We start from the raw sequence: 19,119 nt of genomic DNA, 5'->3' as shown, positions 1-19,119 counted from the left end.
AATTTGTTAACTTCATGAAAAAACATAAATTTGTTAGTCTCTAAGGTGCCACAAGTCCTCCTTTTCTTTTTGCGAATACAGACTAACACGGCTGCTACTCTGAAACCAGATATTATATAGTTATTTTAGCTGCAATAATTTCATACTTAATAATGGCAGAAATTTCCTCGCTGTTATAGTTTTGCCCCAATGTGCACTTCTACAATACTTTTTCTATTCACATGGCAAACACATTTGCTCCCATATTATGGTTCTTTCATATTGCCTAGGGAGCAACATTATATCAAACAAACAAAATAGTCAACCAGGCTGGAAACATTGTTATTATTTATTGATAAAATGTATGGAGCAATTTTACAGAAGAAAAGCAAACATGCAGAATTCAACAGGTTTTCTTACGATTCCCTCTCTTAAAAACTGTGCAAAATTCCAACAGTTATTACTCTTAGTGGTATTTTAAGGAGCAGAACACAGCTAGGGAGGACATTCATTCTTTATATGGGTTTAACAGCACAATACATATGCTAACAAATATAAACAAAGGCTTAGCATATGTATTCTGCTGTTAAGTTGGTCAGGAGTTCTCAAGAGGGGAGTGGGGTGGGGGGGGGGGGAGGGGAGATGGAAGGTGTTTAAACAGTGTTTTTGATTCCTGCTCCAGACTCTGGACTATGAACATATACTGATGGGAGCATTCTAACCAAGGGACAGAGGACTTTAATGTAATCTGGAGCCTTCATATTTCCTTGATCCTTTGCAGATGGACTTATGAGATGTATATGGTACAGAGACTGTTCTAGCCTCATTGATTGCCGATTTCTCCCTTGCAATGGACAAAGATCAGATATCTTTCTCATATGAGTTAGCAGCCTTTGATACCTGAGATGTAAGCCACATAGTCCTTGCTTGAGTAGTTTTGTTCTTTCCTCTCCAAATGTAAAAGCCTGTTCCCATTGAACTCAATAGCAAAACTTCTTTTGATTTCAATGGGAACAGGATTTGGCCCCAAGAGATCAGAGAATGTGATTTTGATCAATTGCTTATCTGTCCAGAGACAGTTCTCATGCATGTTCTGCCAGGCTGGTTTTGATTGCCCCGCCTGTATGTCATACTGAGGAAAATAATAAAACAATTTGGGCTGTGGTTCTATCAAGATGCACAGGACACACACAGTTCTATGCCTCTTTTCCATCAAGCCCAGATGGCGCAGCATCTTTGCTTTCCTAGTGCCTGGCGGAGAGCAATACTTAGGCCTTGTCTACACTGCCACTTTACAGCAATGAAACTTTCTCGCTCAGTGGTGTGAAAAAACACCCCCTCCCCCAGTGATGCAAGTTTCAGCACTGTAAAGTGGCAGTGTAGACAGTGCATGAGTGCTGGGAGCCATGCTCCCGGAGCTGGGAGCTACTCCCCTCGTGGGGGTGGGTTTTTTACAGCGCTGGGAGAGCTCTGTCCCAGCGCTGGTGCTGCGACTACACAGCCATGTTAAAGCACTGCCGTGGCAGCACTTTAACGTTGGTAGTGAAGACATACCCTTAGATAAAGGCAAGCTGGCAGAAGTTTAGCTTGGACATAAGGGAAGCACTGATAGTGTGTTAAGGGAAAGTGGGGTGATTGTCCTGGCTATCCTTCTTTCATTTAATAAGTTTTCAATTTGGGGTGCTACTGGATCCCCAATGACACCTGCAAATGCTTTGGACCCCTGGTGCCACCTGTATCATTTTACAACTGTATCTGTTTAAGTTTTTAAACTGTTTAAACTTTTGTTTAAACAAAAAAAGTCCCAACCCCACCAACTGTTAATTATTAGAATCATATTGCAACTTGCTGCTGCTTAATATATGAAGCAGAGTATTTATTTGTAACCTTTAGTAGATGCAGAATGTCAGTGAAATGTTTCTGATATTTGCACCATTGGTTTCAATAGGGTCTTCTATGGTTTGTGTGATAAGAGTAATATTGTTTGTGTGATGGTATGTACAAAGGTTCTCTCGAGTAGAAATAGTGGATTGCTAATGCAGGTTATGTGATAAGATAGTATTCCACGGCAGTACTTACTTTACATATTATTATATTTAAATAGTTTCTTTTTTTAAATTGAAAATCTAATAAGGGCAGGTCTTCACTACCCACCAGATCGGCAGGTAGTGATAGATTTATCAGGAATCAATTTATCACGTCTCATCTAGACGCGATAATCAATCCCAGAACGCACTCCCCGTCGACTCTGGAACTCCAGCTCGCAAGAGGCGGAAGTGGAGTCGATGGGGGAGCAGCAGCGGTTGACTTGCCGCTGTCCTCATGGCCAGGTCAGTCGACCTAAGATACGCCGACTTCAGCTACGCTAGTCACGTAGCTGAAGTTGCATATCTTAGGTCAACCTCCCCACCTTCCCCAGTGTAGGCCAGGGCTATGAGAGCAAGAATGAGTAGGAAGAAAGTGCTATGGTACAAACAGAGAAGAAAGGCTATTATATAAAGCCTATTATTGCATGTATGATCCAAAGTGTGGCTAAAATGAATGGAAACGTGCTTTACCTAGGAAGAATACTTTTGTACACTTTCTCTAGGGAAATATACTGTATATAAAAACTAACATGGTTGCTGATGCATATTAGTCAATAACAGCATTGCTCAGAAATTAAATGTAACATTTCATTAAAAATACTGCTGAAGAGATCATCACAGTTGCAACATGAAGCGCTTAAAAGTCAGGACATGCTAAAGTTAAAATGGCGTGTCTTAGCACTGTCCCATTGTATTATAACATATACAGCGGTTAATCACAGGTGGGGAAGAAGAATGAACTTGTGGTTAAAGCACGAGAAAGAGATTCAGGAGACTGGGAGTTTAGTTCCTGCTCTGTCACAGACTTCCTGTGTGACCACAGGGGAGTCACTTAATCTCTCTGCAAAAATAGGGATAATAGCCCTTTCTCATCTCACAGGGATGGTATGAGGATAAATACATTAATCATTGTGAGGCACGCAGACAGATATATGGCCCTCATCAACATACTATGTACCTCAGACAGATAGACATGGCCATATAGCAATGAAGTTATCTACAAAACCTGTACTCTTATAGTGTGCAAACGGGACTGCAGACAACGAAGCAGCTGTTTAATATTTATTTTCATCTTCATTGTGCAATGAGTAGACCTCTGCATCACTCAACTGCTGACCAATTTGCACACTGAATGAAGCAGGGGGGGTTTTACACGCCACTCTTTGAATTCTATAACTTCTGCTCTCAGTTATACCTGTGTACCTTTGGGGTAAGTCCACTGACTTTGGTGGATTTATGCTGAATTTCACAAACTCCATGGGACAGTGGAGGCACAGTTATTTATCAAGTCCATGTTGTGACTCTGCCACACTTTCTAATGAATTATATCCATTAAAATACGAGACATGGGCAATTTCAGTCAGGCTAGGGTTGTGCAATCATAATTTTTCTTGAACATGAAAGAAAGTTTACAAACATTTTCAAACAAACTCATACTTGCTATATTAATAAGTCTCAACCCATCCCAATGACTACCATATAAGCCAAAAAGTAGATACGAGGGACTTCATGATTTACCCCCTGATATCCTCTTTCAGATATGAAGCACCTCCTAAATTTCCAGAGCTTTATTTGCCCACATATATAATTCAACCTATGGTCACTTTTTTAGAAAAATATACACTCATTAAAAAGTAACAATACACTTGGTAAGACAATATCAAAGAATAGAACAAATATGCCTGACATGTTATGTTCTTTGGAAAAACTGCAGTGGCTTTTGCATTTCAGTGAAATTTGTACCAAGGAGATGAATAAACTCCATTGTCTAAATGCTGGGCTACTTTTGGAAGATGGAGGCATATCCACATATGCTCATTCGGTAGAAGGAATGTGACCCATGTGAAAAAAAGAGGCAGCTTTATATTAAAAATGATTAGTGTTCGAAATGGGTTTAGAGAAATATAATGTTAGTATCTATGTTTCAGTGTATTATATAACATTTTAAATCTTTGATACAAAATAAACATCATTTGTTAAGTGCTTAGTCACTGTACAAATTTTGCATCAGTTCTTAAGCTTGTAAGTAAAAAATGAGGCATGGTTTGTAATACAAAATGCTTGTCAGTGCTTTTCTAATTGCTCTTTTGATAATTATCTGGTTGGGCACTTTCAACCTACTGAATTAAATAGCTACACAGTAACTTTTCATGGATAGTTCAAGAAGCAACCCTACTGGCAACTCCAAGATACACAGCGAGGGGCAAATTTTTGGGGTGCCTCTAAAAAACACAAGACTTACAATTTTGCTGCACACATCAGTTTGAGAGTCCAAATGTGATTCTGCTTATTTGCAAACAATGAGCAATCAGCTGTGCTTGTAATTATAATTTTGTGAGCATAATTTTACAGGCCTGCTAAAAGTCAGATTCTGGTTCAGACACTTGTATGACTTAAGGGATCAATCCTGAATAGTTTTGTTAATAATAGAAATTTATTTCATGGAATGGCCTCTGTACATCTGGATGAACTACATTAAGAGGGAAGAAAAGCCCTTGTAATTGCAAGTTTCGTGCAAGCTCTGCAGTTGCCCCTTTCCTCTGGATTATCCTTTTGTCAAATATACCCGACTGTATCTGGTGCATGCTCAAGGTTTGAAAGTCTGGCTTAGCCAATTGCCAGTCCATTATGAGAAATGACTTTTGAATACTTTGTTCTTTTGAAAATAAGGAACATGTGGTAAAGAGATCATGATTACTGCTTGCAACTTGGCTTCTTGCATAATTTGGGCTGAAGAAATATTTCATTTGACAAAAAACATGAATAGACTATTTTTCCTATACAAAACAACTCAGAATTTTAAAATTGAATTACTCTCCAAAAATGAGTAACAGCTTAAGATATTTTCTAACATATTACAAAATACTATAGGGCTGTTTTCCCTTTTTAACATCCACCTATATACTTGATTTGTTTGCTGCTGTTTCCTCTTTTTAAAAAACACCTTGATTAGTCCATGATGGAGTTTAGAAAATGTTGTGACCATCAAATTTATAACTATATTTATAGCTTTACAGTCATATTTGAGGCAGACCTGAGGACAGATCATTGTTTAATTGCAACATACTCTCCTTTGGTAGAATTCTTTATTTCTCCATTTTCTTCTTTAGTGGCCTTTTGAAAAATCCAGCCTGTATATGGCAGAAAAAAGAGAATGCAATTCAAAACTGGAATTTTAGAAACATGAGACATTTTGGCAAAGCTTAAATGTTTTTATTTACTGTTTTAATGCTTACAGATGATACAAATTCACTTATTACTGAAGTACAATGTTGCTTTAATGGATTGGAACAATAATGACATATCTCACATTAACAGACAAACAGAGCAAAGTTAATGTACAATGATTGCTGAATCATTGTTATGCTGACGGAAAGTGTCAAAGGTTTGTCAAGTCTTCAAACAAATTAGAGGACTGTTGAACAAATATTAGTTTACTGTTTAAATTCCAGATTTTTCAGTGGCTATGCATACTAATTACTAACATACTAACTGAGTTTTGGCTTTGAGAAGACTGCCCACTTGTGGCAAAAGATTTAAGCACAGCAGTCAAACAAACAATATATCTGTCATTACACAAACTAAAAGCTATTTCACCATGCTAATTTCCCCCTACTGTTACTCACACCTTCTTGTCAACTGTTTGAAATGGGCCATCCTAGTTATCACTACAAAAAAGTTTTTTTTCTCCTGCTGATTATAGCCTACCTTAATTGATTACTCTCGTTAGAGTTGGTATGGCAACCCCAATTTTTTCATGTTCTCTATCTATCTTCCTATTGTATTTTCCACTACATGCATCTGATGAAGTGAGTTTAGCCCACGAAAACCTATTCCCAAATAAATTTGTTAGTCTCTAAGCTGCCACAACTACTCCTTGTTCTTTTTACTGTCTTTAAATTATAATTTGACATTTGAATTGCTGAAGAATATCAAGTCTGAAGTCAATACAAAATAATTTTATAATGCTACACTCTTCATTTAATTTTTCAGCTAACAACAAATGTAATGTCATATTTTGCAACGTTAATGAGGGCAACAGACAGCTAGTTATACAGCATATTTATTCCACTCAGAATCACTACTTACCAGGCCAGTTTTTGTTAACCTGCAACATGGCACAGACAAAACCTGCTTTTGTGCATGAAAATCTGGTAATTTCATGTCTAAAATTATTTGTGAATTGTAGATGTGTAATTTTGAAGATGCAAAGGTAGTGGTGGCCACTTTTGAAAATTGGCCCCAACATATCAAGGTATTCGCTAGTTTTCTACTAGTTCTGCTGATTTTGTAAATATGTAAGCGCTGGAGGTATTTTCACAGTTACTTAATTTTAATTCTGCAATGATTAAGAATCAGTTAATAGGTACTAATGACACTTAATATCTACATTTTTAAATTCACTACTGATTTTGGTTGCTAAACTGGACACCTTGAAGGGGCCTGGTTGTCAGATAGTGGATGCATAGCGCTTTCCGATAGTCAGGCCCCTTTAACGTGTCTCAAGTCGGGCACCCAAAATCACTATTTACTTTTGACTTTATTGCCTAATTCTAATTTTTTACACATATCATAAAAATAAAGGGTTGAGATCAACTGAAGAAATATGAGCAATGTTGTGCCTACCACGAGTGTACATGCAAATCAAGTGACCGAGTGTGTGTACATGGCTAGCTAAGAATGTAATCAGTTTAATTATATGTTCAAATGGCTGTACATGTGCAGTAGTGTATCTGCATGTATGTATGTGTGAAATTATATGTGGATTCTTGCATATGGACCTCAAGACTCCCACTTTTTTAAAAAAAAAAGTAGCATAAAGTATACAGTTTTATTTTTAAAAGAGAAAACTGTTATGAATCAGTACCAATACTAAAATTTTACTAGCACCATCTCTCTAAGGTACTGCTATAAGGTATAAAACAGATTGGCAATAGCAAAGTCCCTAGTGGACTTTATGGATTTTGACTCTTTTCCCCTTTCATGGTATAGAAATTTTGTTTGGGATAGTTAATAATGCTAATCTTAGTTTACTATTTATGGTTACAACAATGGTCTACTTCTAGAGTTATTAGAAATGGCATTGGATCATTAAAGGTCTTGCAAGGTTTTAAATGCTTATTGTGGGATGCTGAGAAACCTTAATTCCTACTGAGTTGACTGAGAGTGGAGGGCACCCTGCACCTTCAAGAAGTACTCATAACTTTGCAGGATCAAACCATACATACCTGGAGTTAATGCGTGATATCTGAGAGTAGCTATTTAGGGCCTGACCCTCAGAGGTGCTTTGACTTCCCAAATTTTTAAGAAATTTTGAGACTGTATTTCAGCTGAAGCAACCCAAAATTCAAGGAACGCAGGAGAAACCTGGCATGGTTAGCTAAAATTATTTACCATTCTGTATTGTATACCTTAACTACTTCACTGTGGTGAATCAGTGTTAGTGTTCCACAGAGTAGCTCTAAGGTATTTCAGTGAAACTTTCATTATTTGATCTCTGAAGCATGACCAGATTGAACTGGCTTAGAAATGATTTCACAAGATGGAAGAATCTCTTGTTAGTAGGACAAAAGTGCAAAGCAGCACTTTTTCTTAGCATCCCTGTGTCAGAACCCACTTTTTGGGACAAGAACTCTAACTGAATCTAATTTTAATGAAATCTCACTGCTAGAAAACTGGCACATATTGATTGTACCCAAGTGGTTAGAATGGTCTATTTTACTTAGGGAAAAATGAAATTTCATTAAGTATTTATTATGATATTTTACTAATTTAGGGATTTATTATGTTTGTCAAGTTCTAATGGTAAGAACACAGGACTGAGCCCTTAAACATCTACGTATGTAAAAATCTAAACACAAATCAAACAAATGTGTAGCTTACCTTCCACAATGCAAATATAAGAAGTGCAAGAATCAAGAGTCCAGCAAAGGCACTCAGTAAAACGACCCATAAAGGGATGACACCAGGGTGAAGTTCTCTTGAAATTTTAATCGTGATCTGTGAAAATTATTCAAAAGGTAAATGGTAAAAAAAAAAAATTCTCTAAGTAACAAAGTAGCATAACTTGTATCACCTACTGTAGATACTGTAGTATGACTTTCAAAAGAACCCTATAGTTTCATTTTGTGGGTAGAATTTAAAGGATGAAAGACAGAATTTAACTCTCAGTATGAAAATTGATATTTATGTAAAGTCTCACAAGATGTGTAAAGTTCACACAATGGGCCAGTTTCCTCAAAGACGTTACAAGCTTCCTCCAGAAACTCTTCAACATCAACAACCTCCTTCATAACACCATCCCTACCACCATGGATATCATCTCCCTATATACCAACATCCCTCACCAGGATGGCATCACTGTCTGCCTCAAATACCTATAAAATAATGAACACTCAGAAATCCACCCCAAACGCATAGCCAAACTCATCCTCACCCACAACTACTTTATATTTAACAACAAACACTTTGTCCAAACTATGGGAACAGCAATGGCTAGTAAGATGGCAGCCTCTTTATGGGACATCTCATGGAGGAATTTCTGGAAAAATGCACCACAAAAATCAATGATATACCTGAGATACATCAATGATATTTTCATCCTCTGGACAGATGACCTAAGCTTCCTCATAGCTTTCTACCACAACTTCAATCACCGCCACCGATCCATCAACTCTCTCTACAACACTGTCAAACCAGCACCAAATTCCTGAAGACCTTGATTGGATTCAACAACGGAACCCTACAGACAACTATATACAAGAAAGCCACAGATCACAACATTTACCATCACAGATCCAATAACCACCTCAGACATGCCAAGAAATCTGTTATCTGCAGCCAGGCACTCAGATACCACAGAATTTGCTTCAAATAAGAAGTCCGGTATACACTTCTAAACACATTTAAATCTGCCTTCACTAAACAAGGACACACTATCAAAGAAATAGATTGTATCATGGAATGGGCCACCCAAATACCCAGAAGAACCTGCTTCAATATAGGGGGAAAAAAAACTCACTGACCGCACACTTCCAGTTGTTACCTATCACACCACATGGGGTATCATCTAACAGTTATAACCCATACTTGATGGGGACTACATCCTAAAAAATCTTTCTCAAACCCTGCCTTCTAGCCTTCAGACAACACCCAACCTTAACAAGCTCCCCATAGACCAGGACACACCAACTCAAAGTGCGACCAGACCCTGCCAGAACAACAGATGCAAAACCTGCGGACATAATTCCACGGCTACAATGATTGGTAGCCCCAGAATAAACCTTTCAAGATCCATGGGTCCCACACATGCCTATCACAACATGTGATATACCTCACAGAGTGCATCAAATGCCCTAGCAACAGTTACATAGGTGAAACCAGATAACTGCTACACTCTCAAATGAACTCACATAGAAAAATGATAAAAGGCAGAAATACACTATCACCTCTGCATGAACACTTTTCTCAAAATGATCATTGTGCATCTGACCTCTCAGTCCTCGTCCTCAAGGAAACCTGCCCAACACCATCAAAAAATGAGCCTTGGAACTTAAATTTGCAACTCTGCTGGACAATAAAAAACAGACTTAATATAGACACTGTTTTTTATGGCCCTTACAACAATTTGGAACACAACCTACTGCTTGCTAACCCTTAATTGCTCACTTCATTTTAAGTGGTCTCCTACAGCATGTGTGAATCCCTTATGCTTAAGGATCTGTCCCACCTTGTATTTAGCTCAGACACTCGTTTCTTCCTCCAGACCTGAGGAAGAGCTCTGAGAAGCTTGAAAGCGTGTCCCTTTCACCAACAGAAATTGGTCCTATTAAAGACATTACCTCACCTACCTTGTCCCTTTCATATCCTGGGACCAACATGGCTACAAGAACATTGCAAAGTACCTTCTAATTAGGAGTCACTGTTTTATTTATCACAATTCTGCTACTAAGTGACTGTAGTATTCTAATGAACTATATTTTCTGAAGTGTGATGGGGTGCACAAACCCCAGACTGAGCAACCAGGAATTAAGAAATTACTCTGGGCTCAGCCAGCTCCACCCTGCCACACCGTAGCAAATGTACCAACTGGAGAAGGAACTAAAAGGCAGGAGAGCAGCTCATTTGGGGGCAGACCAGGGAGAAGAGCAAACCTGCTACTAGCAGCTCCAGGGAGATGAGCAGAGGGAAAGGCAGTATTTCTCCCAAAACAACTGCCCAAAGGCCCCTCCCTGGGGGAAGGGAGGGCCTGCTGAAGAGACATACTGAGAGAGAAGCATTGCCCTCTCATATGAACTCTGGACTGGATTGATCCCCTTAATTTTTGTTTGAACTGTCCCAACAGGGGAAAGCCTTGGACTGAGTTGGCCCAGGAGGCTGGGCCATACCCCAGGAGGAGGCAGTTGTCCTCACTCTGCCTAACCCCAGATGGCGACATTGGGACAATTGCAGGAAGGTGATAGGAAGTGGCCCAGGAAGGGCTGCCTTAAGCCTCCCCAGCTGTCAGAACATGGATAGCCCTCAAAAGGCCCTGGGTTGGAGCCCAGTGGAGTGGGAGGGCCAGGGCTCGCCTGCCAACAACCCCCCCCAACTAACCTAACCACTGGGCAGTGCTCTCCTACCAAACAACCCTGAGCGAAGGCTGTCACAAAAATTCTGGCATAACATTTCTCTGTTTATCATATGGTTGTGATTCTCAGAAAGGATTTTCAGTAATACTGGGAAATGTTTATTTAAGTTTGCGTTAAGCTCCTAAAAAAGAGATGTGTGTTCATTCAGGAGTACAGAAAATGCATGTGGAAAGACTGCACACTATGGAGTGTTTACAGTACCTGCTCCATGATTCAGAGGAGCATGTTAAGGGCTTAACTTCATGAAAAAGTTGCAGTGGTTTAACTACATTTGTGATTTTAAACCAATTTAGTTAAATCAATATAAAAGGCTGTGTAGAAAATCTTCTCATTCTAAACCAGACTTATTTTGTTTTTTCAGTTTTATTTGTAATTGGTTTAAGATGACCTGAAATAAGAGTGTCCATACAGGGCCTTTCACCATTTTAATCTTAAATTGGTGTTAAAAACTAATTTAAGTTAAAACAATGCAACTCTCTTGTGCAGCAAGGCCTTAAAATTTGTAAACTAAACATTTAATTTCAATGACTTCTTATAATTAAAACAAGGTATTTCTGATTCACATCACAATGTAGAGGTAGCTCAGTTTATCCTCAAGAGCCAAACTTCATTTTAGTTTATGATCTAAATTTTAATCTGTGTTTTAAAAGGAATGTATGTAGAAAAATAAAGAAAAAGCTTATGGCTCATCACTGGCATGTAATTAGTAGTTCCCAAAGTAATATGTACAAGAACTAATTCATTCTGAAGGTCACTCTTTCAGAAATTCTTGGGGGCACTGCACAGTAACATACAGTAAGATTTTTTACCTAGAGTCACCAGTGTAGTTATCTAATACAATATTACACAAACAAGAAATTACCCTAGAAAACAATACAATAAATTTATTTTGTATAGCTTTATGCAATGTATTCTACAATGTTTTAAAGAGTTAAATAAAAGTTACAAACGAAAAAATAGGATAGAGATGATTATACTGGCTCCCATTAATAGGCAATGAACTTTAATAGGAGTTGATCAGGCCATAAGAGGTATTGCAAATGAGGATTGCACAGTCAGGGTAGATGTAGCTTTAAGAAATAAAATCTTATTTTCATATAAATACTCTTGGTAATGAAGAGGAGGAAACAATTAGAGGAAAATATTGCATATAAGCAGAATTGTTTCTAAAGGACATTTGTTTTTCAAGACTACCTAGGACAGCTGCTTTTTAAATTATTAATGTTTTTAAAAGATTCATTTTAAGTGTGTCTCATATCCACATGGACAGGGGAAGCACTAATTTACTGCAATGGTTAGCTCCAGATTAGGTGAATAATTTTCTACTTCATATGTAAATTGATAAATAGCATAGTTTTTCTATCATTCAATATTATTTTAAGTTAGTTCTGACATTTTTTTTACTCTGAATAGATAGCAAATTATAGACCTCTTCCTCAGAGAAGTGTGGTTCACTGCGGCAGGTAACATATCAAACATGTCATTAACAGGGTAAATCCTGCAATGGGTGTCAGAGACTAGGGTCGCACATACCTCTCGTTTTTGATTGTCTCTTCTCAAAATCAGTGATGAGTTTTCACTCTGAAGTAATGCTCTTACAATGAGATGTAAACTGTGAATACTTGCCTGGAAGAAAACAAGATGCCACTGTTTATGTTAAATATTTTTAAGACTGAAATTTCAGAGATGAATAACAGCATAGAACTAAGTTCAGGTTGTGAGGTAGTAGGAGAGCAAAACGGAATGATAAATAGAAAAATCACAGAGAGGCATAGTGGGACAGCACATTAATTCTGTACATGATGCTAAAGTTTCAAACAACAGTGAAGACAGAAATAATGCACATGGACCTATGGTCTGATCCTGCAACATGACAGTACTTGTAGTACATCTCAGTACTTGTAGGATTGAACCCCAAGTATAGTTAAAATTATGGGAAAGAAACAAAAAATATGAAATTAAGACTGACATATTTAAAGTCCTGATCCTGCAAAAATTGCACACATGAATATCTTAAGCATGTAGGTATAATTAATGAGCATCAAGTTAAGTGCATACATAAGTGTTTGCAGGAGTGGAGACTAATACATCTCCAAAAAACAAGGCAAAGCTTAGATATTTAAAGGGAAATAGAGTCTTGAAAAACTGAATTGCTGAAACAGGAGTTTGCAATGTGAAATATTAGCTATAATCTGAATGCTATTTTGGGTCATATACACAGAGGCATCACATCACAGGTAGGTAATAATTCTTTTCTATGCAGCTCTGGTGAAAATGCATTTTTAATTCTGATGTTCTGAGTACCTCAGTAACAGAATATATGTAGGTTAATTTCAAGGGAATTCTTAAAATAGTAAGGAAACAATCTCAAGTACTAGAAGACTGAAGATTAAAAAAAATATAACTGTCTAAGCATTATATTTGGCTTACTATGGTTTCAAACCCATAGTTATACTCAATGTGGAGAAGGCTTACTTACTTTTATAAAGGTAGGTTTCCATAATCTTAATGAAATGTTCACTTGAGTTATATCAGATGGGGCCAGAGTACAATTAATAGATGCACAGTTGTATGTATCACAGTCCTGTTTAAATGTTTATAGACAGGAATTAGTAATTAAACATTTTAATATGACTCTCTAGAATAAAAAACCTATGTATAGACCAGTGATTTGTAATTTACTATAGGTTAGTTGTATGTGTTATTAACACTAAAAGAATATTGATTACCGGGGCTTGGCTAGACAAAAAAATTACACAGAAATAACCAAGCTTACTTTTTAATTTAAATGTAACATATCAGAATGCTAGCATTTTGTACCAATTTTGCATAGTTGGAAATGACTAAACAAAGTTGCCAGGAAGTGGGAGGTCAGGTCTTTAAAATATTACTTAATATTTATTTCATTAGACGAGAAGGACGAGGATAAAAGATTTACACTGATGTAAATAGGCATAGTTCCACTGAAGTCAACGGAGCTATGCTGATTTACACAAGTCGAAGATCTGGCCCAAGGATGTGTAGTTCAGCTTCATGTGCAGTTTTTGCAGCAAGAGCTAATAAAAAAATATAGCATGTTACCTTTAAAGGTAACGCTTTCAGCTATTAAAATATTTAAGACGAAATTATATGAAGGAATATCTTAACAGTATTTATTAGAAATATTCAACTCAAAACATTCCAGGTAAATACTGCAATGAATGTACACATTTTAGACAGGCTTACCATACTTGTATCTTTTGTAGGCTCTTTTATTTTTGTCACCACAAACAGCGTCCCAGAATTGATCTTGAATGGATCTATAGGGTGACTGGTTTGGCAGACTGCATTCTGTTAGAAAAAATACCAACATCTCTCTTACTGCCCGAAGGTCCAAAATAATAACATGAAAAAGCTCCAGAAATAGGTCAGTACCCTAAGATTTAGCAACTGTAACAACAAGATCATTTTATAGTATACCCATTTGTATACTATATATACTATACTATATATTTGTATACTATATATACACATTTGTATACTATATATACTATATATCTATACATTTGTTAATAACCAGAGCATAGAAGAGCAAAATGAAGGTGACATACCTGTTGAAGCATATTATTTTTATTATCTTTCTCATTACAAATATGACAGTCTTTTATGAGGTAATTTAGGCTACATCTAATCTGCACACCATTGGCAGTGGTAGGTAGTATGCATGTAGCTATATGCTTCAGTGAAAAGCAGGATGCTGCTGAAGCTTTTCAGTGCCCTAACCACTAAGCCACGCGCTTGACAATAAATGAAATTAATCTTGATATCTTCAAATTATTGTTCAAACACCAAAGCTAGGCAGGCCTTATTTTGTGAACGGCTACATTTCTAGAAATTCTTCAAGAAGGTTTACATCTTATTCCAAATCCAAGTTATCATGTAGATTGCAATCAAAGCTAAATTTAAGTGCCCATATGTAATCAAATTGAGTCTTTCATTTTCTGACATCAAACACAAAAAAATGGAAGAAAAACATTTAAACTTTAGAATAAAATGAAGGTGCATTCATGTTTATAGTCATAACTTACATCTGAAGATGACAATCCACTTAGGTAGAGAATGGGGTTTTTGGACAAAGTCAAGTTGGGGAATGAAATCTGCAGAGTGAGTTGTGGCACTGGAAAGTGTTCACCTTTTTCAATCTACAAGAAACAAGAACAACTCTGTATTTCCTGTTTTCTAGTTAGGACCTTCCTTATCTTATTGGTGTTTGACTGTGGTTTTTTCCCCCCCTCCCTTCAAAGAATCATAGAATATTAGGGTTGGAAGAGATCTCAGGAGGTCATCTAGTCCAATCCCCTGCTCAAAGCAGGATCAACACCAACTAAATCATCCCAGCCAGGGCTTTGTCAAGCCAGGCCTTAAAACCTCTAAGGATCGAGATTCCACCACCTCCCTAGGTAACCCATTCCAGTGATTGGGTTTATTTCACCCTCCTAGTGAAATAGTGAAGTGTCTCCTAATATCCAACCTAGACCTCCCCCACTGCAACTTGAGACCATTGCTTCTTGTTCTGTCATCTGCCACCACTGAGAACAGCCTAGCTCCATCTTCTTTGGAACCCCCCTTCAGGTAGTTGAAGGCTGCTATCAAATCCCCCATCACTCTTCTCTTCTGCAGACTAAATAACCCCAGTTCCCTCAGCCTCTCCTCATAAGTCATGTTGCCCTGCCCCCTAATAATTTTCGTTGCCCTCTGCTGGACTCTCTCCAATTTGTCCACATCCCTTCTGTAATAGGAGGACCAAAACTGGACAAAATACTCCAGGTGTGGCCTCACCAGTGCCGAATAGAGGGTAATAATCACTTCCCTCGATCTGATGGCAATGCTCTTACTAATACAGCCCAATTTGCCATTGGCCTTCTTGGCAAAAAGGGCACACTGCTGACTAATATCCAGCCTCTCATCCACTGTAATCCCCAGTAATCCCCTTTTTCTGCAGAAATGCTGCTTAGCCAGTTGGTCCCCAGCCTGTAGCAGAGCATGGGATTCTTCCTTCCTAGGTGCAGGACTCTGCACTTGTCTTTGTTGAACCTCATCAGATTTCTTTTGGCCCAATCCTCTAATTTGTCTAGGACCCTCTGTATCCTATCTCTATCCAGCGTATCTACCAATCCTCCCAGTTTAGTGTCATCTGCAAACTTGCTAAGGGTGCAATCCACATCATCCTCCAGATCATTAATGAAGATATTGAACAAAACCAGCCCCAGGACCAACCCTTGGGGCACTCCGCTTGGTACCGGCTGTCAACTAGACATAGAGCCATTGATCACTACCCATTGAGCCCAATGATCTAGCCAGCTTTCTATCCACCTTATAGTCCAGGGTGATTGAAGTCCCCCATTAGAAGCAGGGCCTGTGATCTGGAAACTTCAGTTAGTTGTCCAAAGAAAGCCTTGTCTATCTCATCCTTCTGATCCGGTGGTCTATAGCACATGTCCACCATAACATCACCCTTGTTGCTCTCGCCTCTAAACTTAACCCTTCATAACTATGCAGTCAGCCAGTGGTGAAAGGGAGCATGATGTGAGCTCCATTAATTTTATTCAAGCAGCAGACAGGTATTAATTGTACTCCAGAATTAGCAAATGCAGTTTACTATGTATCTGATGAATAAATAGGTGGATGCAGACAGAAAGACAGGATTCAGTCCGCGTTTCTATTTTGACATATTCTACATTTCTTGCCACTCCCTTGTACAGCTCATCTGTTTTCCCTTTAGGACTTGTATTACGTGAGTTCCTAGGGGCTTTTCTTTCTATTTTTAACTCCGTGTTCAAGTCCAAAACAATGCTCTAACTTGGGAAGCAGTAGAGGAGCCATTGTTGGGAAAAGGAAATGGCTTCTGGCAGCAGTACTAGCTGGCTCAAAAGAACGTTCTTCCCCAAAGACTCTTAGAACAGCTCTAAAGCAACAGTCTTCTTGCAGCTCCCCTCCTTCCCTATCTCAACTCAGTCTGACTTGTTTCTCAGATCACAGTGGCTTCTCTCTCTCACACACACAAATTTCTGCTCCTTCTGAATTGGCACTCTGCAGGAAGGGGTGGGGAGGAGGACTATCACTTACAAGCAGGGTCCCAAGCTAGTAGCAGGGACACTGTCTATCAGATTTCTGACTACGCACTTCGCAGCCCCTCAGCTTCTGCCTTTATTCAGTCAGGTAGGGTTTAGAAATCAGATAATCCCACCTCAAGCAATCTCTTAATTTTAACATTAACACAAAGATTGGAGAATACTGTATCTAAACTTTAATGTTTAAAAAGTATGGGTGGGTAACAACGACATAGGTGGGATATAATATAACAGAGGGATAACAATTTCACCTTTGTAATTACTGTATAGAAAGAGTTAGTCCTTTCCCAAGGCCCATCTATTACAGACAGAAAGTTGCTGATTCAGACTTTTCATACGGATAGGACTAATATTCAATGCTAGATTTAAAACTGGGAAACAGGGATGTTTTAGAGATGACTAAAATCAGTCCTGCTACAATGTGAGGGATTTATAACCCACTAAATGTCTCTTCCAGCCCAAGTATTCTACTTTGCCATCTTCATTTAATTAGAAATGCAAAGTCCTTAGAGCATGGTACTTCCTTCAAAGCTAGCTGGTTTCTGGAAATATCAATTTTCAAAAATAAGTACAAACTGTAATGAATTAAGGGAAGCTTCTAGTTTCAATGGCACATGCTTTCCCATTGACCATCTTGAATGGCTCCGTGGCCCACAGATCACATTTGAATACCGCTGATATATAATATTTTGAAAGCAAAAAACACAAAATGCTGCTGTAGGAGGTTTAATATGTTGCAAATGTGACACTTAGGTAATAGGTTAGCAAAGGACATAAGTGCATTCAACCAAGTTCAAAAACAGAACTAGTCCCTTTATAGTGTCATTGTAGCTCCTGTTTCTTACCTTATAGTTTATGTTAACTTCATCCCCAATGTTCTCAGTTGTATTAATAACAGCAGGAACTGTATCATTTGCGGCAATTATAATATGGGGTTCTTTGGGATCTTTCAAATGACTGGGGGTTAAAAAAATAACAAAACCTTTATAATCATGCACTCTAAGTTAATTCTAGAGAACTTTTTGTTACTTGAAGTTAATCCTTCAGGGCTAGTTTTATTACAGTGTGCTACTATTTCCATTAATGCACAAGTCATTGGTTTTCTAAGAAGTGCTTGTGTCTTTTTAAGTATAATGTACATTACAAATCCCTTGTTTGGTTAAAACTATATCAGAACAAATCATTCATAAAAGAAAGATGGATTCAAGGCCTGACTCTACACTGCCTTGCTCACATGGAGCAGTACTTCACTCCAACCCTAGTGCCATGCGAAATAGGCAGACTCCTAGTAAACAAACAGAAAAAAGAAAAGGTGGATAAAAACAGACGGGTCAGATTTAACTCTATTCCATATGGGGAGGACCTGTATTCAAAGCTAGATTTGACACCCATTTTTTAGGGATGATTTAAGTCAACGAAGTAACACAAAGAGTGGGAAATTTTCAGAAGCAAAAATGGGAGTTAGGCACTTAACTGCCTTCAGATGCTTTGAAAATCCCAGTTGGAATGAATTTAGCCTAATCATTTACATATACAAATATACACACAGCACATCCCATATTGATATATGTAGGCATACCCTGCACACATATTTCTAAGGATGGAATTCAACTGAATTTCAACTGTTCCTGAGAACAAAGAATATATCTTTACTATGGCAGACCCCTTGAATTAAAAATGTATATGTGAACTGATAAAAGGCTTTTGAGAATCTGGAAATTAAGGCTAATTTATGAAACCTTAAAAAAAACAAACAATAGAGGGCCAATACAAAATGCTAGTTTTCACTACGAGGGGAAAGCTGTGCTTTCTAACGCACGTGACACACCTCTGAATGAACAGAACAAAGTATGAGAGTCAGCGAAAGCTGCTATTGCACTAGTCATCCTATAAATCACATGTAGATAAATAAAAAGTGGCTGCAGCCTGCTACGGACAGTGACTGATCCATTTCAATAAACCCTTTGCTTTTTATTCACGAGACCAGTGTTTGTCTTTTGTCTACACTACCAAGTACAAGCTAACAGCAAAACCACACAATAGCCTCTTTAAATGTCTGCTGTATCCCATACTAGAAAATTAAATACAGAAAAACATTAATACCTTAAAAATATTAATCCCATTTCATATTTTACTGGGATTCTAACGTCTCCTCCATTGTCAGTCAGGGTCTCAAGTGGTTCTTCGCTGTCACTAGAACAGAACAACACATACCGCTCTGGTCAGATTATGATACTCCTCAGTACACAGTATGTATAGTTGGTGGGGAGGGCTCTGAGAGACTGAAATACCTGCAGCTGTGCATATAAAAAA

General features: G+C 38.0%; 1 protein-coding gene across 1 annotated transcript in view; it reads right to left on the bottom strand.

Moving 5' to 3' along the window:
• Positions 1-314: 314 nt before the first annotated feature.
• Positions 315-19,119, bottom strand: part of ITGA1 (integrin subunit alpha 1) — a 115,200-nt gene continuing 96,395 nt past the window's right edge. Inside the window, exons 23-30 of the mRNA XM_027817392.3 lie at positions 18,910-18,999; positions 17,652-17,763; positions 14,764-14,877; positions 13,922-14,026; positions 13,176-13,280; positions 12,230-12,322; positions 7,950-8,066; positions 315-5,197 (exon numbers count right to left, since the gene is read on the bottom strand). Coding sequence (XP_027673193.2) covers positions 5,153-5,197; positions 7,950-8,066; positions 12,230-12,322; positions 13,176-13,280; positions 13,922-14,026; positions 14,764-14,877; positions 17,652-17,763; positions 18,910-18,999 — 781 coding nt within the window. The 3' untranslated portion in view covers positions 315-5,152. The remainder of the gene's footprint in view (positions 5,198-7,949; positions 8,067-12,229; positions 12,323-13,175; positions 13,281-13,921; positions 14,027-14,763; positions 14,878-17,651; positions 17,764-18,909; positions 19,000-19,119) is intronic.

Source organism: Chelonia mydas, chromosome 5 (genome assembly GCF_015237465.2).
Source record: "Chelonia mydas isolate rCheMyd1 chromosome 5, rCheMyd1.pri.v2, whole genome shotgun sequence".
Taxonomy (NCBI): domain Eukaryota; kingdom Metazoa; phylum Chordata; order Testudines; family Cheloniidae; genus Chelonia; species Chelonia mydas.
Note: the sequence above shows the minus strand (reverse complement) of the source record. Positions and strands in the feature narration are given on the sequence as shown.